Here is a 25,631-nt window from a genome sequence, read left to right as displayed (position 1 = left end):
TTTTCATTTCCAGTCCTCCAACACCACTGAGAAAAGGTTTATGGCAGTTCCTGTGTTTTTAAAAGTTTTAAAAACATCATTTGGCTGCCGCAGGACCGACCATCAGGACAATAAAGGCATAACACCCTGAAAGCCTTGCAATGCTGTCGCCTCTTTTCCATCTCTAGGGGTGAAGACAACCTTGTGAAAAACCACAGTGAGCATTCATCCCCCCCAGATTAGGGGTGGGCAAACCTGGCCCTACAGCTGTTGCTGAACTACAACCCCCATCATCCCCAGCCACACTGACCCATAGTGAGGCATTATGGGAGTTGTAGTTCGACAACAGCTGGAGGGCCAAGTTTGCCCACCCCTGCGCTGGATGTTACCAACCCACTCCAGCTGGCTAATGCATTCATTTTCAATAAGCAAGACCTTCTACATATTGTCCAGGCTCTACTGCCCTCCTTCAGGGGAATTTGTCCAGGCTCTACTGCCCTCCTTCAGGGGAATTTGAGGGTGCAGAAGTAAATACACATTCAAGAAGGCCCGAATGTCTTAACCACGTCCAATGAGAAGAGAAGCTTCTGCTGGCTATAGCCGACATGAAGCGCTTATGCGTCATTCTTGCCGAGGTGGCTGGTAAGTGGGGTTATACCACTTCAGACTGCAGGTGGAGCCTCACGAGACTGGCTTCTCCTCCAGACAGAAAAGTCCCCTCAGTGTAGAAACCAGCATTTCAGACAGAATCATCCTAGCCTCAGTGAGGCCTTATGTAATTAATTGTCTTTGCATCTGCTTGGGAACAGCATCACTCTGCTCTGTGGTTATTCACCATAAGTGGCACCTGCCTCTTCCAGACACATCTCTCCTCTTGCTGGTGGTTGGCTAAAGGGATGGGCCGTGGCAGAAACTACTGCAAACCTCCAAACAGTGGCAGACGTCCTAACAGTGTGTGCTTACACAACGAGCAAAGTTCTGCCAGCACAAGAAAATTGGATCACTTCCCAAAGGGATGTGAAAAACAGCACTCTTGCTGCACACAACACTGGTCTGGAATGCAGGTACCAGACTCGGCGCAAGTAGTGCAACAGCCTTGCACTAGAGGAACATCTTTGCACAAGTGAAATACTGGGCAGGGTCTGCTTTTTACCTAGTCACATGCTTGCTACCAATCAATTCCTAAACTCTGTATTTATTGCATCTTGCAATTCCATCCAATATCCAGGGCACAGTTTTGTCTAGGATTAAAGCCAGAGGCAAGTGGGGTGTGCACGGAATCGGTTTGGTTCAAATCTGAACTAGATTAAAACCAACCTGGCCCTGGTCCGGCTGAACCGTGTCCAGTCCACTTCGACCACTGAACCGGGCCAAACTGGTTTGCGGGATATACAGTGAGGGAAATAAGTATTTGATCCCCTGCTGATTTTGTCCGTTTGCCCTCTGACACAGAAATGACCAGGCTATAATTGGAATGGTAGGTTTATTGTAGCTGTGAGAGACAGAACAACAACAAACAAACCCTCAAAAGCCCAGTGCCCAAAAGTCAGCGATGGATTTGCATTGTAGTGAGGGAAATAAGTATTCGATCCCTTCACAAAAGATGTCTTAGTACTTGGTGGCAAAACCCTTGTTGGCAATCCCAGAGGTCAGACGTTTCTTGTAGTTGGCCACCAGGTTTGCACACAACCCAGGAGGGATGTTGTCCCACTCCTCTTTGCAGATCCTCTCCAAGTCAGAAAGGTTTCGAGGCTGATGTTTGGCAACCCGAACCTTCAGCTCCCTCCACAGATTTTCTATGGGATTAAGGTCTGGAGACTGGCTGGGCCACTCCAGGACCTTCATGTGCTTCTTCTTGAGCCACTCCTTTGTTGCCTTGTCTGTGTGTTTTGGGTCATTGTCATGCTGGAATACCCATCCACGACCCATTCTCAATGCCCTGGCTGAGGGAAGGAGGTGCTCACCCAAGATCTGACGGTACATGGTCCCGTCCATCGTCCCTTCGATGCGGTGAAGGTGTCCTGTCCCCTTAGCAGAAAAACACCCCCAAAGCATAATGTGTCCACCTCCATGTTTGATGGTGGGGATGGTGTTCTTGGGCTCATAGGCAGCATTCCTCCTCCTCCACACACGGCGAGTTGAGTTGATGCCAAAGAGCTCGATTTTGATCTCATCTGACCACAACACTTTCGCCCAGTTCTCCTCTGGATCATTCAGATGTGCATTGGCAAACTGCAGACGGGCCTGTACATGTGCTGCCTTGAGCAGGGGGACCTTGCGGGCACTGCAAGATTTCAGTCCTTCACGGCGTAGTGTGTTACCAATTGTTTTCTTGGTGACTATGGTTCCAGCTGCCCTGAGATCATTGACAAGTTCCCCCCGTGTAGTTCTGGGCTGCTTTGTCACCGTTCTCATGATCATTGCAACTCCACGAGGTGAGATCTTGCATGGAGCCCCAGACCAAGGGAGATTGACAGTTATTTTGTGTTTCTTCCATCTGCGAGTTATCGTGCCAACTGTAGTCACCTTCTCACCAAGCTGCTTGGCGATAGTCTTGTAGCCCAGTCCAGCCTTGTGCAGGTCTACAACCTTGTCGCTGACATCCTTCGACAGCTCTTTGGTCTTGGGCATGGTGGTGAGTTTGGAAGCTGAGTGATTGCTTGCTTCTATGGACAGGTGTCTTTTATACAGGTACTGTAACAAGCTGGGATTAGGAGCACTCCCTTACAGAGGGTGTTCCTCATCGCAGCTCGTTACCTGCATATAGTGAAAAGACACCTGGGAGCCTGAAATCTTGCTGGTTGATAGGGGATCGAATACTTATTTCCCTCACTACAATGCAAATCCATCGCTGACTTTTGGGCACTGGGCTTTTGAGGGTTTGTTTGTTGTTATTCTGTCTCTCACAGCTACAATAAACCTACCATTCCAATTATAGCCTGGTCGTGTCAGAGGGCAAACGGACAAAATCAGCAGGGGATCAAATACTTATTTCCCTCACTGTACCTGTAAAGGAAAATCTGGCGAGGATTCCCCTTTACAAGTACAGGGGTGGGGGACTGTAAGGGGAGGCTGGGCAGGGAAGGTGAGAGGGGGGAAAGCTATTTACCTGGCCCGGCGCAGCGGCCGGTACCCCCACTCACCTCCCGGCACGGCCCCAACCGGCGGCTTGGATTGGGGCGGGGTGTGCACTTGGGGCCGTGCTGGGAGCGTGAGTGGTAGTGAGCTAGGTAAGCAGCTTTCCTTCTCTTCTACCACCCCTGCCCAGCTGCCCCTTACTTTGCAGAACCGGTTTGCAAGAACCGGGCCTAGTTCCGTTCCATCACGGAAACATCGACTGGCCCCGGTCCGAGGCGAACCAATTCTGCACGAAACACTCAGGCACACTCCTGGAGGCACACTGCATCAAAGAGCAATAGATATGTTTTCTCAAAGAGGGCTGGTTTTCTCCTTGCAAAATGTCTCCATATTGCAACCTAGTTAACATCTTTCCTTTGCCTGATGAGTTAAGGGGACGGGACTGTGCCAGACTAAAGGTCAGCTCATAATTGCATCCATGTGTAATTCTTGGCTATCCCATAGAAGAGGGCAAAGACCCAGAGGGCAGGACAAGATCTAATAGGTGCAAGTTACAGGTTCAATTTCAGTTGACTATTAGGGGAAACTCGGTAATAGTAAGAGCAGCTCAACCATGGAACCAATGACCAAAGGGGTTGGGGGCCTCTCTCTCACTGAAGGTCTTCCAGCAAAGGCTGGACAATCGCCGGTTGGGGGTGCTTTAGCTCTGGATTCCCTGCATCAAGCAAAGGGTTGGACTGGGTGACTATAAGACGCACCCCACTGCAATTCTAGGTGGCTCACATATCAGCTGCTACGTATACACATACATAGAAGAGGGCACTCATGTCATGGTTTTGAACAAGAACATAAGCATACGTTGACACACCCAACCAACACTCAACACCGAGAAAATAATAAGCTGTTGATTAAAGAAGAATTGGCCAATGGATTCTGGGACCCACCCATTGACCCTAGCTCTGAAGTTCAGCCATGCTCCTTCTCTGAACTGTTAGGACTCCAGGCTGCCGAGCAAGGTTCCTAGGCACAGTGCTTAAAAATTACAGAAATACTAGTGCTCACTATACTGCCTGAGACTAGAGTCTGCTCAACCACAAATTTGGAAGCTGGCTATGTGAACTCAGGGGAAAAGTGACAAATGGACTCTGCATCTGTTCAGGGCTTCCTGGAGAGAAAATATTCTTTACATATCACAAGCCACGCTTCCTTTCCTTCCTGTTTACAATGGCTTAAAGTATTACAGCCACTCCTTCCCCAAAGTCAATGGTGTAACATGTTGCCTTTACTCAGCCCTACATCCAACTGTAGAAATGGAAGTATTCCATGAAATACATCTGTTAGATAGTAGCAAACAAAACCACACTTGTTTAAGGAGGATCATCTTTCCAAAGAAAGAGAAGAGTGGCCCAAGCAGCCCCGAAATCCCCCGCCATTCCCCCAAGCTAGAGGCATACACATGGTCCATCATCAGCCGCCATCATCATCAACACCACCACTGGGTTAGTCAATTCATGCAAGGCGCAGAAGCAAGAGCGTGTTAGCGAGCCAAGTCTCCACCGCAGGCTAGGAAGGGGGATGCAAAAATCACGTCCACGACACCCAGCCCATCATTTGGCCCCCGTCTCCATTCACCACCGAAGGCTCCATTTCTGCCAGGCCATGCTTACCTTCACTGGAGGTTACAAAGAGTTACAAACAGACCCACTCTTTCGGCGCTTGTAACACACTCCTGGCTTGATCGTTGAACTGAATAAGGCCATTGTAGTCGTCGGGGGCATACTACAGTGCAAGCGTGAGATATAAGGTCAGCAAGAGAAGGAGCAGGTCTTCTTGTGCCAGCCAGGCACACAGAGCAGCCGTTGCAAACTTCACGAGAAAGGGGGACCGCTACAATCCTCCGTGGAAGACAAGGACGTACAAAAGATACTTCCTCTGGAGTCGGGTCGCTGGTGTGTTTAGCCTAACACTGCTACTCCGATCCTTTCCCTGGTGTTTCCAGTCAACTTCCTACCTGCAACGCCTGTGCTCTCCCCTGGACATAAGCTCCACTCCCAAGAGTGCAGGTGAGAAAATGGGTGCTTATGGGTAATCAGCAACTTCGAGCAGAGTTTGTGAACAGCTGGATCTCTTAGTACATGAGCAGTACCATCAGGGGAGATGAATGTTTACGGTGGTTTTGACAACCCCCTAGAGTTGGAAAATAAGCAATAGCATTGCAGTAACTTTCAGCGTGTTGCCATGCTTTGATTGTCCTGACCATCAGACCTGCAGTGACCTAATTTCCAAGTGTGTTTTAAAAGCCTTTAAGGACACAAAAGCTACTATAAAACATTACTGATATTGTCAGAGGAATGGATATGAAAATGGGCAGGAATGCCCCCCAAAGATTACTCCATGGAGGGAGTTCAAGAATGTGTTAATTGTTGCTCTAACTCTGATCCAAACACGACTCTAACCTTTTCCTCTGTGCAAATATGGCTGCAGTTTTATGCTAATCGTTTGTGGGTAGGGAGAAAGAAGGGATGATAACACCAAGAAAGCTGTAAGTGCCACAGTGCTCTCACCCATTTCCCCCATCTCTAGCGGGGTAGAAATCCCCCAAAATCACTATGAGCATTCATCCCCCAAGATGGTACCAATGGCCAGAGGTTGTGGGGAAACTGCCTTCCAAAGAAACCAAACTTGTAGAGAATTTGTCAGTGTTGTGGCTGCACTACAGACACTGTGCATATATCAATATAGAAACATAGGAAGCTGCCATATACTGAGTCAGACCATTGGGCCATCTAGCTCAGTATTGTCTTCACAGACTGACAGCAGCTTCTCCAGGTTTGCAGGCAGGAATCTCTCTCAGCCCTATCTTGGAGATGCTGCCAGGGAGGGAACTTGGAACCTAGATGCTCTTCTCAGAGGAGCTCCATTCCCTGAGGGGAATATCTTGCAGTGCTCAGACCTCAAGTCTCCCTTTCATATGCAACCAGGGCAGACCTGCTTAGCTAGGAGTACAAGTCATGCTTGCTACCACCAGACCAGCTCTCCTCCATACATAATGACGCCACATAGCTAGAGACTAGTGAGAGGCCTGGTCTACACACATGGTAAATTTTGAAGTGGTAGGGGGAAATGTACCACTTCTGATGGGGAGATATTCCCCCTTTAAAAAAAAAAAATTCCCCATGTGAAAATCTCTCAGGAGTAGTAAAGTAGTGCAGAGGAAAAGCTTTGAGTCGAGCCTGCTCTTTGTTGTGTTCAATTTCTGCTTGTGTGCATATGGTCTTTTAACATATTACAAATAGAGGATCATCCAAAAAATGTATTTCCCTGGCTGCAGCAAAGAGCTATAATGTCTACCACTTCATTCTGCTGCACACACAAGTCAGGCCTGAGAACCACCAGATTAAAGGCAAGGTGGAACACGGAAGACATTCTATTTTGCAGACAGACACTGCTGTAATACAAGACAGAATTAATACAAACACACCGTTTGCAGCCATAATGACCTCTCTCTCTGCTGTCCATATAGTATTTTCAGACTTTTGAATTCAAATGATCTGGTAGATCTTGATCCCATGATTAGTCACGGTCATGAGCATGGAGATTATCTGTCATAAATCAGCACAAAGAAATGCTGCATGGCAGTGGAGAAAACTGAGATAATGGATGGTACTGCATAGTCGTGCAGAGAGAGAGAGAAAGAAAAGAACAGGCATAAAATGGGTTGAGTGTGTAGATACAGGAAACTTGAAAAGAAGTTTAAAACATGTAGGTGCAGTGAGATGACTCACCAAGGCCCAAAGAGAGAGAGACAGAGAGAGAGAGAGACAGAGTGGTAGCACTGGCACCTGGCACTGAAGTGGAGTGGTGTGAACAGCAGCTGCCCACTCCCCGCTTCTGGCAATCAGGATCTCATAAGTGTCCCAGACAGGACAGCAGGCTGGGGCTCTTGCAAGAATGGAGTAATGAGAGTCAGAAGAGAGCATGTGTCCATTTAAGGGAGGTGAGGAGAAGGGCAGAGAGAATGGTAGGAAGTTTGGAAGCAGCTCTAGAGGGACTGAGAAGCCAGAAACAGAAGCCACTGAGAATCACCAGCAGCCCCGAAGCCCAGGACTCTTCCAAACACTTATTTCACTGTCAGATTTCAACTGGAGATTGTATGGGGTATCTAGATGATGTTTAAAGATGTCACACAATTTCTTAGCGCCACCTGCTGCTATCTACTGACAATCCATGAGAACTTCACGTCTATTCAGGACCACTTTTATTCTAACTTGCACAAAACACAGGTTTTTCAGAGATTGCATAATTTCTTAGTGCTGTCTGCAGACAATGTGTTTAAACACCATGTAGGTGCCTCACAGAATTGCCCATTGAAATCTGAGCTGAATGTAAATAAATCATCTTCAGGAAGGGTCCCCAAGCAGCACTGAACCCCTTTAGTGCAAGTTTCTGGAGAAGACAATCTGGGGGGTTCTCTCTTTGTTCTGTCTCTCTTCCCAATGACCTCAACAACTCCAAGAATCAAATGCACACAGTGCCCACTAGTCATCCATTCCTGCTTCTCAGAACATCAGAAATGCTGCAGCCCTGGAACAATCCCACCTTCTTCTTCCAAGGAACCTTTTATTTCCAAGGGAACTGGCATGCCCTCTCTTCTATTATAGCCATCACGGCTAATAGCCACTAACAGACTTGTTCTCTGTGGATTTGTCTAACTCCCTTTGAAAGCCATCCAAAGCTGGCTGCTATCCCTATGCTCAGTGGCCCCCTCAAACTTTTGTAAGCCCCACATATCAGCATCACAGCCAAATACATGGCTACAACTCAGCTATCTTTAGGTCATCACTTCGAAGGCCCTCTCTGCTTTTGTCAAGGAATTCCCCTCTTTGTAAAAGCTACCACAACCAGCTACCTTACAGCAGGGGTTCTCAACATTGGGTCCCCAGATGTTCTTGGACTTCAACTCCCATAATCCCCAACCAAAGACCACTGGGCCCAGGGATTATGGGAGTTGAAGTCCAATAACATCTGCAGACCCAGCCTTGAGAATCCCTGTCTTACACCATCGGGTTGGGCAACAGTAGTGACGGTGAATCTAGAGAACAGGTGGTCTTCAGATTGCACCAAGTAAAACAGGAAAGCCAAGACCTCACAGACAGGACTAGCCCCTTCTTAACTAGGCAACCCAATGAGGATTTTCAGGCCCTCCAACTTGCATCAGGCATTTTCTAGCAAGCATCAAACATGAAGTCTTGTAAGCTGTCATGCTCTGAATACCATTGCAGGTCACCTGGCAAATCCTGTTAAATATCCACTTCCAAACATAAAGTGATGAAACCTCCATATCAAATACAAATGGTGATTTGAAAACAATAGCTGGCCAGTGTTTGACATCGGATTGCACAGAGAAAGGTGGGAGCAATTTAGGAGCAAAATGGGTTCTGCTTCCTTTCAGGCCTGGAAAATAGTCACTTGTCTATCTGCAGTGAGCAAGGAACTCCCTCCAGGCAACCAAGATGCTGTATGCTAGAAGGAAACCGACTCACTTTTACTTCTGAAGCTGTCAATGCACCACAAAGAACCAACATGTGCAAGTATAGGCACACAAGCAAACTTGTGGACTACCAGCTTAGGCTGATTCACTGGCAACTCCAGTAAGTTGCTGGATGGCGAGAGGAGATTGACCACCACTACCCTCTTGCCACACCCCAAGGCCAATTCCAGGGGTCCTTTTATTAGCACTTCCACTATTAAGACTGAACTGGTTGCCATCCCAATCACCAAAGCCAGGCATATAAAAGGTATTCAGCTCAGAGACACAAGGATAGACTGGTGCTCCTATATGCACCCTCAGAAGGTTATGGCCAATTGTCCCAGAAGTCTGGGCTGTCTTTCACTCTAGTCCAGGTGTTTTGAAACTTAGGTCCCCAGATGTTGATGACCACTGCAGCTGAAGATAGGAGTTGTAGGAACACAGGAAGCTGCCTGTCAGAGCATTGGTCCATCTAGCTCAGCACTGTCTACACTGACTGGCAGAAGCTCTCCAAGGTTGCAGGCAGGAGTCTCTCCTAACCCTACCTGGAGATGCTGCCAGGGATTGAACCTGAGACTTCCTACATTCAAAGCAGACAGGTCTCACATGTGATAACCCATCCAACTGTAAATTGAGGCAAACCCTCCTTAGCAGAGGGGACAATTCATGCTCCCTACCACAAGACTGGCCTTTTGGAGACCCAAGTTTCAGAACCCCATGACTACTTCCCCACCCCCATTTCTGTGGCCAATTCACAATCTCATATTATTCACAAAAGCAACATGAAAATGAAGGCTACCAAAATGAGACCATCCAGAACTTGGACCTCTTTTGCATATACAGGTGAAACTTGGAAAATTAGAATATCGTGCAAAAGTCCATTAATTTCAGTAATGCAAATTAAAAGGTGAAACTGATATATGAGACAGACGCATTACATGCAAAGCGAGATAAGTCAAGCCTTAATTTGTTATAATTGTGATGATCATGGCGTACAGCTCATGAAAACCCCAAATCCACAATCTCAGAAAATTAGAATATTACATGGAACCAAGAAGACAAGACAAGGATTGAAGAATAGAACAATATCGGACCTCTGAAAAGTATAAGCATGCATATGTAATCAGTACTTGGTTTGGGCCCCTTTTGCAGCAATTACTGCCTCAATGCGGCATGGCATGGATGCTATCAGCCTGTGGCACTGATGAGGTGTTATGGAAGACCAGGATGCTTCATTAGCGGCCTTCAGCAATTCTGCATTGTTTGGTCTCATGTCTCTCATCCTTCTCTTGGCAATGCCCCATAGATTCTCTATGGGGTCAGGTCAGGCGAGTTTGCTGGCCAATCAAGCACAGTATACTGTATACTTTTCAGAGGTCCGATATTGTTCTATTCTTCAATCCTTGTCTTGTTGGTTCCATGTAATATTCTAATTTTCTGAGATTGTGGATTTGGGGTTTTCATGAGCTGTACGCCATGATCATCACAATTATAACAAATTAAGGCTTGACTTATCTCGCTTTGCATGTAATGCGTCTGTCTCATAGATCAGTTTCACCTTTTAATTTGCATTACTGAAATTAATGGACTTTTGCACAATATTCTAATTTTCCGAGTTTCACCTGTATTTTAATTTTTCTAAAATTTTAATGTCTTTTAATGTGTTTTTAAGGTAAGGTAATGTGTGCTGTCGAGTCAAATTCGACTCCTTGGTGCCCACAGAGCCCTGTGGTTGTCTTTGGTAGAATACAGGAGGGGTTTACCATTGCTGTTTCCCGCGCAGTATGAGACGATGCCTTTCAGCACCTTCCTATATCACCGCTGCCCAATATCTGGGAGACATACCAGCAAGGATTCAAACCGGCAACCTTCTGCTTGTTAGTCAAGCATTTCCATGCTGTGTGACTTAATGTGTTTTTATCTATTATGATTTTTATCTTTTTATGAATTTTAAATGTGTTCTATTTTATGTTTTGTCTCTATGCACTGCCTAGAGATTTTTATACTAGGCAGTATATACATTCAATCATTCATTCAATCAATCAGACGTATCTCAACAGCCTCCAACTTTTAAGGAATGCATACTCTGTGTCACCCTCCTCTTTAAATATCAAAAAGAACATTTTAAAATACAGTCACAATGGCACTTTGCACCAGGACCTCTGGCAAAAGCTAATACTGATCTTTCACTTTTATGTCAGAAGGGCTGTGGGGAAACTGGGACATTTATTTCACTGTTGCCCACACGTGGTTCAATTCTGTTTAAGGGCGCACAGCCACATAGCTGCAATAGCCTCCAGCTTTCAGAATCAGAGAGTACAAACATCAATGGCCAGTTACTGGATCTGCCCTTGGGGGGAAATGCACAAAAGTTCATTCTTTGCCAAGAATGTCTTCGTGTTTGTGTGTGCGTCAACTTATCAGCACCTTTAGTTGACGTAGCAAGAGCAGCAGGCTCTTGGGGTGTGTGTGTGTGTGTGTGTGTGTGTGTGTGTGTGTGTGTGTGTGTGAGTGTGAGAGAGAGAGAGAGAGATTGAGAGAGAGAGAGAGAGAGAGAGAGAGAGAGAGAGAGAGAAACACAGTACTTGAAATGCAGACTTGGGATGGGGGAAGCTAGTATAGAACCATCACAGTGTTATTTCTTAGAGACTGCTTTTCGACCAAAAAGAGTGCTCAAAGCGGTTTACATAGAAATAATAAAGGTTCCTGTCCCCAAAGGGTTCACAGTCTAAAAGGAAACACCAGCAGCGGCCACTGGAACCACCTTCTACTACCCCATAGTGGTAGCCACCCTCACTAAGCCAAGTGTCTGAATCTACATTTCAGCTACGTAAAAAAATAGCTGCAAACCATCTGCCATGGTGAAGTGGAATTCTCATCGCCTAAAAGGTACATCCAGCCCAGGTGGCATCTTGGCGCTCTAGTGGCGGAGAAGAGCATCACCCAGCACCAGTTGCCTGGCTCCTGTAAGGTTGGTTAGGACCACACATTTTGATAACCTCCTCCTGTCATTAATTCAACTCCCCACCCCATAAATAGCAGCCAGTCAAATGAGAGCATCTAAATAAGGTGAGTCAAGTTCTTTGCACCACCACCAGTGAGATAATTCAACTGCACACAGCACAAGGCAACTTCAAGAACTGATTCTGGCATCAGTGAATCATTTAAAATACTTTGGGGGCAGGATGGGGGAAGGTAGGGGAGCAGTTAAGATGGGTAAAATGCTTAGTCCACAGGGAGGCATTGCAGGGAGGGGAGTGGAAATAACTTTTAAAAGGATGAAAGCAGCACAGCACCAGATCTCGCCACAAGAGGGCACCTACACGGGAAAATACCCAACCTGCTAAAAAGCAGCCCTTACAGGATGGACACTAGACTAGATGCCATGCTGGCCGTGGGACCCAGTTACTGGCAGGCTCCAGCCCTGCCTTGGAGGGTCAAGGCACAATCACACTGAGCTGCACCTCCTCACTGCTGGCTTCTGTCCTTCACCCAGGACTGGAGCGACCAGAGAGCATCATGGCAAGGCTGCAGCCGCCGAAGGATGCATTTGTGCAAGCAGCGCTCAAGAAGCAAGAAGGTACATTCGCAGAAGGATCAGCCCCGACTCATAAAGTCCAAGGCATGCCTCTTGCAAGACGAGGAAGCCAGCCCTACCCAGTGGCACCCTCACAATGGTTTGATAATGCCCTTCTTTGCCCCGGCCAGGTGTAGCAGGCTGCAACTCTGCTATAAGCTTTTCCCTACACTGGAACATAGGAAGCTGCTGTTACTGAGTCAGACCATTGGTCTATCTAGCTCAGGATTGTCTACACACTGACTGGCAGCAGCTTCTCCAAGGTTGCAGCCAGGAGTCTCTCTCAGCCCTATCTTGGAGAAGCCAGGGAGGGAACTTGGAACCTAAAGCACTGAGGAACATAGGATCCTGCCTTATACTGAATCAGACCCTTGGCCCATCTAGCTCAGTATTGTCTACACTGACTGACAGAGGCTTCTCCAAGGTTCCAGGCGGGAATCTCTCTTAGCACTACCTTGGAGATGCTGCCAGGGAGGGATCTTGGAACCTTCTGCACGCAAAGATGCAGATGCTCTTCCACTAATCTATGGCCCCATTCCCTAAGGGAAATATCTTACGGTACTCAAATATAGTCCCCCATCCAAATGCAAACCAAGATGGACCCTGCTTAGCACAGGGAACAATTCATGCTTGCCGCAAGAGCAGTCCTCCTCCCTAACGAAGAGGGAGACGAGGGGAAGAGTGCCTGCTACTAACCTGATAGCCCTGGAAGAAACTGAGGATTTCCTTCATTCCAGCATTATAGGGCAATCCCTGCATCCGAACAAGAGCTCCAGGCTGGGGCAGCATTGGAGTGTGCGTGGCCGAGGCAGCAGCAGCAACTGCAGCTGGGGAGGCTGCAATATACCCCACTGTGGTAGGGGATACAGGAGGGCTGGAAGAGAAAGACAGACTGTTGGAGCAAAGGGCTGGCTCACACAGACCCCTAGGTAAAAGCACTTGGTGACTCCAGTGGACCACAAAAGGTGATCCTGAGCCAGCAGTGTGACGCAGCTGCTGAAAAGGCGAATGCAATCTTGAGCAGCACTAAACGGGGCACAGTGTCCAGACCATAAGTAGTAAAAGTTCATTTCTTTTCTGTGTTGGTCAGTTCTCACTTGCAATCGTATTGCACAATTCTCAGCCCCCACGTTTTGAGGAGGAGATTGATAAACTGGAATAGGTTCAGGGGCAGGTTAACAAAAATGGTGAGGGGTTCTGGAAAACAGGTTCTGTGAGAATTGGGCGAAGGAGCTGGCTGCGTTTAACCTGGAGAAGAGAAGGCAACGGGGGAAGAGAGCAGCCACCTCCAGATATCTTAAGGTCTGACACCCAGGAGAAGGAGGAGCAGATTGGTTCTCTGTGTTGGTCTTGAGGGCAGACCTAGAACTAGCGGGTCAAAATTACAAGGAAGCAGATTTAGGCTAGACACTAGGCGCAATTCCCTAACTGCAAGAGCTGTTGGACAGTGGAACAGCCTGCCTCATGCAATGGTGGGCTCCCATTTGCTCACAGTCTTCTAACCGGGGCTGGTTGGCCATCTGCCAAGTCTCCAGCCTGGCCCATACCTGGGGTAGTAAGCTGTGTAGTTCATATAAAGCTGTGCCGCTTGTGTTGGGTAGTAGGCAACAGCTGGAGTGGCGGCGGCAGCGGCGGCGGCAGCAGCTGAAGCCTGCTGGTTCCTGGTTTGCGGCAAGAGTGCTTGTGACTGGTATATTGCTGCTTCTGCTGGGATAACGGCGGCGGCTGTCTGGAACGCAGCATAGGCCGGCGGAGAAAGGCCTAAGGCAAAAGCAAGCCACAAGTGAACAAGGCATATCCCACTGGCGTTGGCCCAGTTACCCGTTCCAAATCCTCATTAAAAGTAAAGTAAAGTTGGGCTGTCGAGCCGGTGTCGACTCGTGGCGACCATAGAGCCCTGTGGTTGTCTTGGGTAGAATACAGGAGGGGTTGACCATTACCATTTCCCGCGCAATATGAGGTGATACCTTTCAGCATCTTCCTATATCGCTGCTGCCCGATAGAGGTGTTTCCCATAGTCTGGGCAACAGACCAGCGGGGATTCGAACCGGCAACCTCTGGCTTGCTAGGCAAGTTACTTCCTTGCTGTGCCTCAGAATTCTTGGTGCGGTTTGCACCGTGCTTATACTTGGTTCTCGTTTCCGACAGCAGCAACCACAAGCACGTTCCCAATCTCTCCGCTAGCCTAGTTTTAAAAAGGGACCCACACAGCTCTCCCTCCCCTTCTCTGCTTTCTTGCACAACTCTCCCAAACCTACAAACAGGAAGCTTATTTATTATGCCTGAGACAGAGTCCTAGCCTTGGCCCACTTAGCCGAGTATTGTCTACACCAGAGGTCCCCAACCTATGGTCCTCCAGATGTTGCTAAACTACAACTCCCACCATCCCCAGCTGCAATCAACTGCAGCTGGGGATGATGGAAGTTGTAGTTCAGCAACTTCTGGGGGACCACAGGTTGAGGACCTCTGGTCTACGCTACAGGTGACTGAATGACAGCCCTTCCTGGGGATGCTACCAGGGAGTGAACCTGGGACCTTCTGCATGCAAAGCAGATGCTCTACCACTCAGCTATGGCCCTGTTGCCCAAGGGGAATATCGCACAGTGCTCACATGTAGTTACCCACTCAAATGGAAACTAAAGCAAGCCCTGCTTAGCAAAGGGGACAATTCAAGCTTGCTACCACCTAATGGCGCAGGGGGGAAGTAACTTGCCTAGGGAGCAAGTGGCTGCTGGTTCGAATCTATGCTGGTATGTTTCCCAGCTGTAGGAAACTCCTATATGGGGAAGCAGCGATACAGGAAGATGCTGAAAGGCATCATCTCAAACTGCACGGGAGATGGAAATGGTCAACCCCTCCTGTTTTCTACCAAAGACAACCACAGGGCTCTATGGTCGCTAGGAGTCGACACACAACTTTACTTACTTCTACTTTACCACAAGACCAGCTCTCCCCTCTCAGCCTCTTCCTCTGCCCTCCCAACTAGCACTTCCCAGAGGAAAAACAGCCCTCTACAATTCACCTGGACAAACTGAGAGGCAAGGAAGACCTTCCCACTGAATCCTCCCACCAGAATCCTCCCCATCCAGGGCAACACCACCAGAGGAGCAAGCATTACACCAGCCTCCTCCACAGTATCCTGAAAAATCTAAGCATTCATTTTAAGAACAACAAGTCTCCAGCCCTCATTATAGATAGGTTTTAAATGGGGGAGCATTCCTGCTAGAAGTATTAGAAATTGGCACGGGCTTGTTCATCAAATACTCCAGTCAGAGTTTCTGTCTGCTCTCTCGGTGCACCATTCCCTGCGGATTTAGTCTCCAGACAGCTGTACGCACTCAGATACCCACTGCAGCTAATTAAGGCTAGTAGGATCAGCTCATGCAGAACTACTGTGGCACCCAAAAATGATTGTGCCCAAAGCTTCCTCCGTGTGTCTTCCTCTCCTTGCCTCCACTTCAGGCAATAAACCCGGCCTAACCAAAAAAAATGTAAGATCTACGCTGTCAAGTCCCAGGTCTTAAAGCCATTCCTTTGCCATTCTCCCCAACACAGCTGACCAAGTCGTAGATTTCATTGTTCAGTGCACAATGAAACTGGCAGGAACGTTTACAAGCATGAGGACCGCGCAGCCCATCGAGTGTAATCACTCTCTCCCCTCCCCCTTTTTGGCTCAGCTCTTGTCCCCACAGATGCTTGCATAGAACAACAAGCGGTCCCTAAAGACCAGCACCTCCCTGCTGCTAAGAGGGAGGATAACGAGAAGCTGCACCGACAGCCACACAAAGGAGGATTTGCTTTCCTTTATTTTAAAAAAATGAAATAAAAATTAAGACCTCCACAGCCCAAGCAATTTCTCATGTGGTCTGCAGAGTTTGGAAGACACACACAGAACAAGGAGGCAACTCTGCCTGTAATAAAGAACCAGGACAGCAAGCATCAGTCAGCTAAAGCTGTACGTCAGGGGTTCTTAAACTTGGGTCCCCAGATGTAGCTGCCACGTCGTGGCAGGGGATGAAGGGAGCTGTAATCTAACAGCAGCTGGAGACCCAAGGTTGAGAAACCCTGCTTTAGGCGATTGAGAAAGGAGCATTAATATGTTATATTTGTGCAGAGGGCAAGTATTATTTAAACCCCATCCCTTTTCCATGAGAGAGTTCATGGTGGCATATAACAGGTTCCCAAGAGGTCTCCCATCCAGATACAGACCAGACCACATTTCCTTAGCTTCACTAAACCTCATGTGCCTCAGACCATGACCTAGGCACACCTGTACAGTGGGTGTTCCACTTGAGCAAACATGGTAGCAGGGAGTGTCTGTGTAATGTGTCAAAATGTGACAATATGAAGAAGTCACCAATCAAGATCGTGTTTCCTTCTAATGATGGGTGATCACTTCTGTTTTTAAGAACTTAAGTTCTCTTACACTTCTTCAAAATGTCACCCAGAGTGAGCTTTCGGTAACTTACCAAAAGCTTACCAGTTTTCGTTCAATTCAAAACCAACAAAAAGGTGGAAAAGACAGGCAATCCCATCAACTACAATCCTTTAAAACCAGTTGACAGCCCTAATGGAAACCCTTTTAACTGTGTCAGTGGCTGCCTCCAGCTTCCAACCCATAGAGGAAGGATTACAAACCCCGGCACAACCCAAGACCAAAAGGAGGGCAAAGCAGCCCAGAGCACCTACCAGGCCCAGGCCATTAGCAGCAGAGAGCGCAGAAGATCTGGCAACTTACATGGTAACTTACATGGCGGCGGAGACAAGCCACTACGATTTAAAGTGCCACCCATTAAAACAAAATTCATCTCCTCTCCTGAACACTGGAACACTTCCACGTAACGGTCCTTCATCATCTTCTTGTGACACTTCTGGGCCACCAGGAAAGCCCGGTCAGAAGATTTCATTTGGATGAACGCGTCGCCAGATGGCCGGCCCTAAAAGGCAGACACCGGACAATGAAAGAAGACACCTCGGCCAGCAGCTGAGAATCACTGCTACTATTTATGTATGGCTTTTCAACAAAGGTTTGCAAAGCATTTTACATAGAATAATGAATAAGACGGTTCCTTGTCCCCAAAAGCGCATAGTAGACACCTTAGGAAAACTGTCTATGGTGAAACCCTGGACTTTCCCCCACTGTTGTCCTTAGCAGTTTGTCACCTTCTCATTTGCAGCTGAGCACACCTACTCCCTGAAGTGTTCTGCCTCAACAATATTTGTATTTATGTGTTTGTTTATCAAATTTGTACACTGCCCCAAACTTTCGTCTCTGGGCGGTTAACAATAGCATAAAACAAGTTAAAAACGTATACAAAAACTTAAGACAATTTAACAATTTAAAAATAAGCCAGAGATTAAAACCTAAAAATTTAATCCAGCTTGGCTCCTTTAATACCGTATTTACCCAAATTGAAGACAAGGTTTTATCCTTGTTCTTGCCTTTTAAATTTAGAGTCCTCTTTATTTTGGATAAATACAGGATAAATAAATATAACCTGTATTTAACCTCTGTCCTTTAAGGCACTGTCTTAAATTCAGAGTCACCTTCTATTCAGGTAAATACGGCACAGGGGTTCTCAAAATTAGTGTCCCCGAATGTTGTTGGGCTTCAATAGGGGTTCCTAATCCTTAAAAAAACACCACTGTATCTCTTCTGTCTCAAACCTTCAGCTCAGAGACCCCAGAGAGGTTTCATTAGGGAGTGTGTATACACAGAACTTATGAGAAAGGCCTCTCCATTATATTCAGACTAAGTTACTCATGAGTATTCCTACTGAAATTAATGGGACAATTATATGTCCCATTAAGACCACTTATGAGTAACTTAGTCTGGATGTAAGCCACATTTAGAGATATAGGAGAGAGTGAGTGAGTGAGAGAGAGAGAGAGAGAGAGAGAGAGAGAGAAAATGCACGCGCGCACACACACACACACACACACACACACTTACTTGAGTGTTACAGTTAGGGAGTCAGGATACTGCAGTCACGAGCTCACATACACTCTCTAAGTTACTCATAAGCAGTTAGCTGACCCAGCGCAGAGCAAATGTGCCTCTATCCGGCTCCCTTCAGCCACTTCATTCTCAGCCCCTCTCCCTTCAGCCCTGGTTTCGCCGCCCGTGCCACCGCCTGCTCAGCCATCCACGCAAGGAGGCGGGTGGTTGGAGCCGACGTGCACTCTCCTGGCAGCTCGCAGTGGCTCCTCCTTGACCTCCCTCCCTCCTTAGCAGGCTGGCTGGGAGAGAGGCTCCCCCTGCTGTGCTCTGCTCTGTTCTGCCCTACCAGGAAATCTCGCGAGAGCTGCCACGCACAGGATTAGGCACGGGTACACCTTATAGATAGATAGATAGATAGATAGATGACATGTTTACTTGTCCTAATCATTCCAGTGCTGTTTTTCAGTGCTGATTTCCTGAAGCCTGTCAGTCAGGCTGAAGCGAGGGGCATGTGCTGAGTTTCAGCACGTAGCCAGCCAATCAGGAGCGGGGGGGGGGGTCTTGACCCTCGTCCCTCCCCTTCTGCAGTAGAGCATCAGCTTCAAGCTGGCAATCCTCAGGTGGGGAACAAACAGTACAGCTACAGAATGGGGAGGCAGGAGAGCTCTGAGTACCCCCTGTGAGCCCTTCAAGTACTCCTAGGGGTACTAGTACCCCCCGGACTACAACTTCCATCATCCTCAGCCCAGCGGCCTTATAGGTTCTCTCTTTTTAGCTCTGCTTTAAGAGATAAAAACAGAAAGCCTATCTATTCCTCCTTTGGAGAAACCTTCAAGTAGCTCCTGTTGCCACATGCCACTATCCACTCTCTCCTTTAGCCTTGAACGTGGCCGGCATCTATCTAGAGGCTGCGTACTTGCTGGTTGAGGACCATGTGGACTCCATGCGGCTTGATGTCTCCAGTCGCATCTCCCATGAACTCCAGGATGTCATCAATCCCAGCCGTGTAAGGCAGGCCCCGGAGCCGGACGCAGTCTCTCACGCTGCCGGTGGCAATGGTATACGGAGGCGGGATGACAGGGATGATGGGGGTGGGCAGTGTGGAGATGAGAGGAGTTGACATGTATCTGTTAAGGACCTGTTGGCAAAGAAAGAGCCAGGGAGAAGAAGGATGAGCACCACCGTGAGATACATGCCACATTGACCTGAATAGAAGGAGGCTCTGCATTTAAGACAATGCCTTAAAAGATAGAGGTTAAATAATAATAATTATTATTATATTTATTTATTTATTTACACAGTCAGGCAGGTGTTATTGACTGGTTTGTTTTATCCAGACATCAAGTCCTTCCCAAGGACCTGGGATGGCTGAATTTTATTGTCAGTGTTGTTGCTGTTATAGATATTAGAACTTACATTTATATACCGCTCTATAGCCGGAGCTCTCTAAGCGGTTTACAATGATTTAGCAGAATGTAGGCTGTTCCCAGTAAAGCTGCTTTTTGTAATTGGCTGATGGTGATTTCTGTGGCTATTATTATTATTATTATTATTGTTATTATTATTATTATTTATTACATTTATAAACCACCCCATCCAGAGGCTCTGGGCGGTGTACAACAACTTTTTTTAAAGACATAAAAACACAGATATACAGGTTATACCTCAAAATAAGACTTGAATTCAAGAAGATGAAAACACACACACACACACACTTACTTAACAGAAAAGAACTGGGGAGAAACTTATCTTGGATTTGAGTAAATACAGTAGTCAGAATGTATTCTTTCTGTACCATGCACAGCTGAACAGTCCATGCAAGACCAGTTTCAAGCAATATGTCATTTGCTTGAAACTGGCCGACTTTTCCCATCTTCTTTTCCCCCAGACTATAAAACAAGATGTTTTAAGTAGCCTACTTTTCACTTCTTTTAACATGGCAAGTCTTACACAGAACTATACCTCCCACGTGCTGCAATTTTGGTTGAATCAGACTGTCGGCACGTGAGTTACAAAAGGGAGCTGCTGATACTTTGCATGGACACTCAAACTCTATTCTGACAGTGAGATCATTCACTGCCAGCCAGGGCCACCACCTCAAACCAGCAGCTTCTGAGACCCCTGCTCATGTTAACCAGCCCTAAATGGAGCATATCTTCAAAGTTAGTTTGGAACATGCAGAAGGAAAAAAGGAAACCTCAACAACATAGGTTAATTGCTGCATTTTTCTCACCAGAACCTCAGCCCCCAAAATTGGAGGACAGAGGGGGTGGGGGGAAATAGGGGATGGGACAGGCCCCATCTCTCTAAAATTCTCTCTGCCCTCAATTTTTTTTAACAAATAGTTTTTAAATAACTGTATGTTGCTTGAATGTTGACTTAAGGACGGCAGATAAGCTTCCCTCTGCCCCCCCCCGACTTTTAGCCTAGCTACAGGCTTGTTTCTCATGCCAGCATGTTGATTAAATACAACAGATTTCACACACACACACACACACCCTTACGCCTGTTCACCTATTGTGTATAATCAAAATGCCTCCAGACCATCCAGAGCGGGACCCTGAAGTGTGGTTACTGCTTGTAAAAACCAGTTCCCACCTGCAGGAAGCTATCAAACATCTGGCAAAGGCTAACAAGCAGAGGGAAATCTCATCTCCCCTACCTACCCTTCCCTCTCCACCCTCACCTCCCCATTCCCAATGGTTACCGTTCTCAGTGGCTCCTGCTTGGGTCTCTCCCCACAGACAGAAACCAGACAGATAATTGGAGTGGGGCCCATTGTTCAAAAGCTAATTACAGAGGAGGGGGGACCCTGGCAGGGAGGGCTGGCCAGCTAGGAGTGCAGAGAAGATGGCTGTCAGCTTGGAAAGATTCTTGTTCACTCAAGCGGCTTGATCAGCCCAGAATGCTGATGCTACAATAACTCTCTTAGCCCAGCGGTTCTCAGCCTTGGGTCCCCAGATGTTGGACTACAAATCCCATCATCCACAGCCACGATTGCCACTGCAGGGGGGGATGATGCAAGTACATCTTAGGACCCAAGGTTGAGAGCCCCTGGTACCATCACATGCTGCTTCTTGTTTGACTGCTCTGGAATGCAGCATAGATAGCCTTCTCTTGTGCTCTGAGAAAGTCCAACCAGTTATTATGGGCTGTAAAGCACAGTTCCATATTTGTAGTTTCAGTATTTGCTATTTGCTAACTGCTAGCCCCTGCTAACTTGGCAAAGAAGCACCTTTTAACATGGTGATTCTCTTTATTGAGCAGGGGGAGAGTAACTGGCCCTCTCCACCCCCAGCACAGCATCCCTCCAGTGACTGTTGCTGGTGTCTGTCTTGTGTTTCTTTTTAGATTGTGTGAGCCCTTTGCGGACAGGGAGCCATCTTATTTATTTATTATTTCTCTCTGTAAACTGCCCTGAACCATTTTTGGAAGGGTGGTATAGAAATTGAATGAATGAATGAATGAATGAGTAAATAAATAAATGAATAATTTCAGCCCATTTTAACACCATGCTCTTGCCTTTTGTATTTAACAGCATTCTTATTTTTGTTTTGCAAACAGTCTTGAATATTTATGAACATTTAAAAATATGGGGAAGAAATAATTTAAATCAATGAGACTATCTGTATCTTATATGCACCATTTTAAACACACCACCAGAGGTTTGTAAGAAGGATATCATGGTATAATTCCATGTTCATTATCCTAAGCTCCTTAAAGAAGGGTGGGAGAAAAAGGAGAGACAGAAAGCCTAAGATGCAAAGGGTCCCAGTTCCAGTGCCTGACACATCTACCTACAGGGAGAGGATACCAGCAAGGCCTTCTGCTCGAGATATGGAGAGTTGTGATCCAGAGTAGATAGCACTGGGCTAGACAGCCCAAAAGCCTGACTCCGTATGATGGCTGTAGCCACACGGGGACCATTGGAGGACCAGGCACTTTCCTAATTTTTCAACTTTCATTAAGACAGAGAAGTCCCTGGATTAAATCCCAGATCATGCATATGCTCTCTACTCCCCACTAGTTTGGCTGAATAGGCCTAACCCAGAAATAGCAGCAGCCAGCCCTTTTGCTTTGGTTTGATAGACATTGAAGCCTCAACTAAATGGGCTGAGAGTGCCTGGAGGCAAGGTGAATATTCCACAACTAGACTTCCGCTGAGGCTCAGTGCAAACAGCTTGCTGCTCTTCATGTTTATGGGTACCTGCAGACACCTTTTCAGCCACAGGTTGGCCGGCAACAAATGAACACAAACAGAAATTCCGAGTGGGGTTGATGCCATCTTTAGGATGCACTTATCAAAAGTACTTCCTAGCTATGATAAGCTAGCAAAGCGCTTCTCTTTATGATGGGCAAAGGTTTGTTTGTGGAAAGCTGCATTATAATGTGTCGGACAATTTATGTGTCACTTTTCAACTAAAGGAGCTCTCAGCCAGACTTGCGCAAAAAAGTAATAATTAAACCCGACACCACATAATACGGGTCTGCTGCAGTCTCAGGTGAAATGGTTGGCCATTGAATGGTCAGATAGGCCTGACCTCCTAGCCCCTCTGGAACAAAGGAAATTGCCTGTTTTAGAACAGCTTGCAGGATCCCTACTGGGACAAAAACAACGCACAAGAGATTACTAGACGGAATACAATGCTGCCTTACGCAGAGTCAAGACCACCAGTCCATCTAGTTTAATATTGTCTACACTGACTGGCAAGAAACCCGCCCCTGAAAGTAACTAGAAGGAAAAGAATCCACTTATTCTTTTAAAAAACAAAGGAGTTGGGGAGAGTATTCTCCCTAACAGGAATTCCCAGGTATTGTTGACTACAGCTCCCAGAATCCCCCGCTGCAATGGCTTTTGCTTATGGATTCTGGGAGTTGTAGGCAACAACATCTGGAAATCCCTGTTAGAGGCAACACTGGTTCGGCACCTGCACTGGGGTGAAGGTTGAACCTGCTCCCTATTGCTGGTGACCCCTCTAGCTATTGAGAATCCAGCTTGCTCCTGTCAAACATGAGACCGTGGTGCAATTTCGCTGCAGCACCAGCATAGAGTCATGTGACCCGGCTGAAAAGCAGTGTTGGTCCATGGCAGAATGCTAGCTGACCCTGGAACAGACTCCAAGGAGTAGCCACAAGCCGAGAGTGGTGGGGACGGGTTCTTTGTTATTGCAGGCAACACCTGGCTCAAACTGCATTGAAGTTCCTTGTGACAGACACACAAAGCCTTTGACAGAAAACCACCAGAACTGGAGAGGGTTACAACCTGCTGGACTTCGGCCGCCGTGCTTCGGAAGAGTTCAATGTAACGTTTCCCCAGGATCTCCTTGTGCTTCTTAAGTGCATTCTGTGCATACTCTTCGCAGGCAAACAAGACAAAAGCATCTCCTGTAGGCCGGCCGTCTGGGTACTTGACAAAGAGAAGTCCCTCCTTCCCTCCGGTGACAGGACACTCAGGTCCCAGGAATCCCAGCACATCCTCGGGAGTGGCTGTGAACGGCAGGCCTCGCATCCGGATGATGACTTGGTTCTCTTTGGACAAGAACTGGGCTACTTCGTTGGAGGTACCTAATGGAAAGTGGAGACGGGAGAACCATTGGCCTTTTGGCTAGGAGAAGAAGTGGAGTAGCAGAACTGTTAAAACAGGAATTCTCAAACTTGGGTCCCCAGATGTGCTTGGACTGCAACTCGCATCATCTCCAGCTACAGTGGCCTAATGCTTATTAGGAAAGGAATAATTGTGCTGTTGAGTCGGTGACGACTCCTGGCACCCACAGAGCCCTGTGGTTTTCTTTTGGTAGAATACAGGAGGGGTTTACCATTGCCATCTCCCGTGCAGTATGAGAGGATGCCTTTCAGCACCTTCCTATATTGGTGCTGCCCGATACAGCACCAGTGGGGATTCTAACCGGCAACCTTCTGCTTGTTAGTCAAGCATTTCCCTGCTGCGCCACTTAAAGTGACTTATTAAGTACTACCAACTACTAAATCCTCAACATCTTGTGATAATATCACCAAGAGATTATGATATCAGCTCCTGGTCTTTGTTACTCTGTAAAAGCACCATCTCCAGCGATGATGAAATAAATACAATCGACACCATTCGCACACTAATGTTTATAGTATATATATTTCTTACTACTGTTTTGTCCAAATTATAGGAAGCAATTATAAGTTTAATAGGTTTGTTCTAAAATTCTTCTCACCTCCAGCAATCTTTAGAAATTCTTCTCCAGTTGCTTTGTAAACCTGAAGCAAAAAAAAGGGGAAACACGTATTTAATATTTAAAAAACCTATTAGCATGATAGTTGATACTATTAAATTTGGAATTATACACAGCATCTCCCCTAGACATTTCTGCTTCGACATAGATGTTCAGCCCTCCAACATTTTAACGCACTTTATCTAATATTGGGCCACAGGGACTTCAACTTAATCACAATGGATTATAATTTAATATTATACATTTATATATTATAAATATATTAAAATTATATAAATATTATATAATAATTCAATTAGATCATTTAGTTTAAAAAAAATCTAAAGGAGATGTATTTGACAACTGACTCCAATGCAATAAAATATGGAATTGGATTAAGTGTTATTGTGATAGCAAAAGGGTCCAACAGTACAGAGTTCCTGACTGGAGTCTGTAATGACCCCCTATGTTCATGCATGATGGGTGAAGGATAACTGGCTTAGCAGTGGCACATGTGAAAAGGAGCTTGGAACTGTACCCAAGCACAAGCTCAACCTGAGCCAGCAATGTGGTGCAGCTGCAAAAAAGGAATACATGATGTCAGGTTGATGAGCCCCTGGTGGCACAGTGGTAAAACTGCCGCCCTGTAACCAGAAGGTTACAAGTTCGATCCTGACCAGGGGCTCAAGGTTGACTCAGCCTTCCATCCTTCCGAGGTCGGTAAAATGAGTACCCAGAATGTTGGGGGGGCAATATGCTAAATCATTGTAAACCGCTTAGAGAGCTTCGGCTATAGAGCGGTATATAAATGTAAGTGCTATTGCTGCTAAGTGCTATTGCTATTTAGAAGAACCACCGTTTCCAAGACATGAAAAGCAACAATTCCACTTTATTCCACACTAGTCAGACCCTATCTGGAGTACCATGCTCAGTTCTGGGAACCACACTTTAAAAGGATGTAGATGAACTGGGACGGGCTCAAAAAGGAGGGCAATAAAAATGGTTGGGGGTCTAGAAAACAAGCCCGATGTGAAAGGCTGAAGAGTCAACATGCTAGCACTTCCAGATTTCAGTCTCAGGGGAAATCTTCAGAGCCTTGTAGCAGTATCTGGCAGCATTCAAACCCTTTTCCAAGCACACATACCTCAATGTATCTGCTCCCCATGTGGTGTTTGTGCCTCTCCAGGGCCAGGTCTCTCTGTTCAGAGTTGACAAATCGGACCAGGGCCTCTCCATTTCGCCTTCCCTGGGCATTGAGACAGAGCGCCACACCACCTCTAGAGAGAAGAAAATGGGGGGGAAAGACTTAACTCCTCAACAAGACGG

At 46.8% G+C, this 25,631-nt stretch overlaps 1 protein-coding gene across 5 annotated transcripts in view; it reads right to left on the bottom strand.

Annotated features, from left to right (window-relative positions):
* Window positions 1-25,631, bottom strand: part of ESRP2 (epithelial splicing regulatory protein 2) — an 85,180-nt gene that overhangs the window by 3,802 nt on the left and 55,747 nt on the right. For 4 of the 5 annotated variants that reach the window (XM_053270401.1, XM_053270397.1, XM_053270400.1 and 1 more), the window contains 7 exons: window positions 25,450-25,582; window positions 24,309-24,351; window positions 23,369-23,670; window positions 19,022-19,243; window positions 16,903-17,101; window positions 13,712-13,925; window positions 12,861-13,038 (listed from right to left, as the gene is read on the bottom strand). In XM_053270401.1, coding sequence (XP_053126376.1) covers window positions 12,861-13,038; window positions 13,712-13,925; window positions 16,903-17,101; window positions 19,022-19,243; window positions 23,369-23,670; window positions 24,309-24,351; window positions 25,450-25,582 — 1,291 coding nt within the window. Of the gene's footprint in view, window positions 1-4,724; window positions 4,837-12,860; window positions 13,039-13,711; window positions 13,926-16,902; window positions 17,102-19,021; window positions 19,244-23,368; window positions 23,671-24,308; window positions 24,352-25,449; window positions 25,583-25,631 lie in introns of all 5 variants that reach the window. The other variant, XM_053270398.1, reaches the window with a different exon arrangement.

The sequence above is a fragment of the Hemicordylus capensis genome, chromosome 9 (assembly GCF_027244095.1).
Source record: "Hemicordylus capensis ecotype Gifberg chromosome 9, rHemCap1.1.pri, whole genome shotgun sequence".
Lineage (NCBI taxonomy): Eukaryota > Metazoa > Chordata > Lepidosauria > Squamata > Cordylidae > Hemicordylus > Hemicordylus capensis.
Note: the sequence above shows the minus strand (reverse complement) of the source record. Positions and strands in the feature narration are given on the sequence as shown.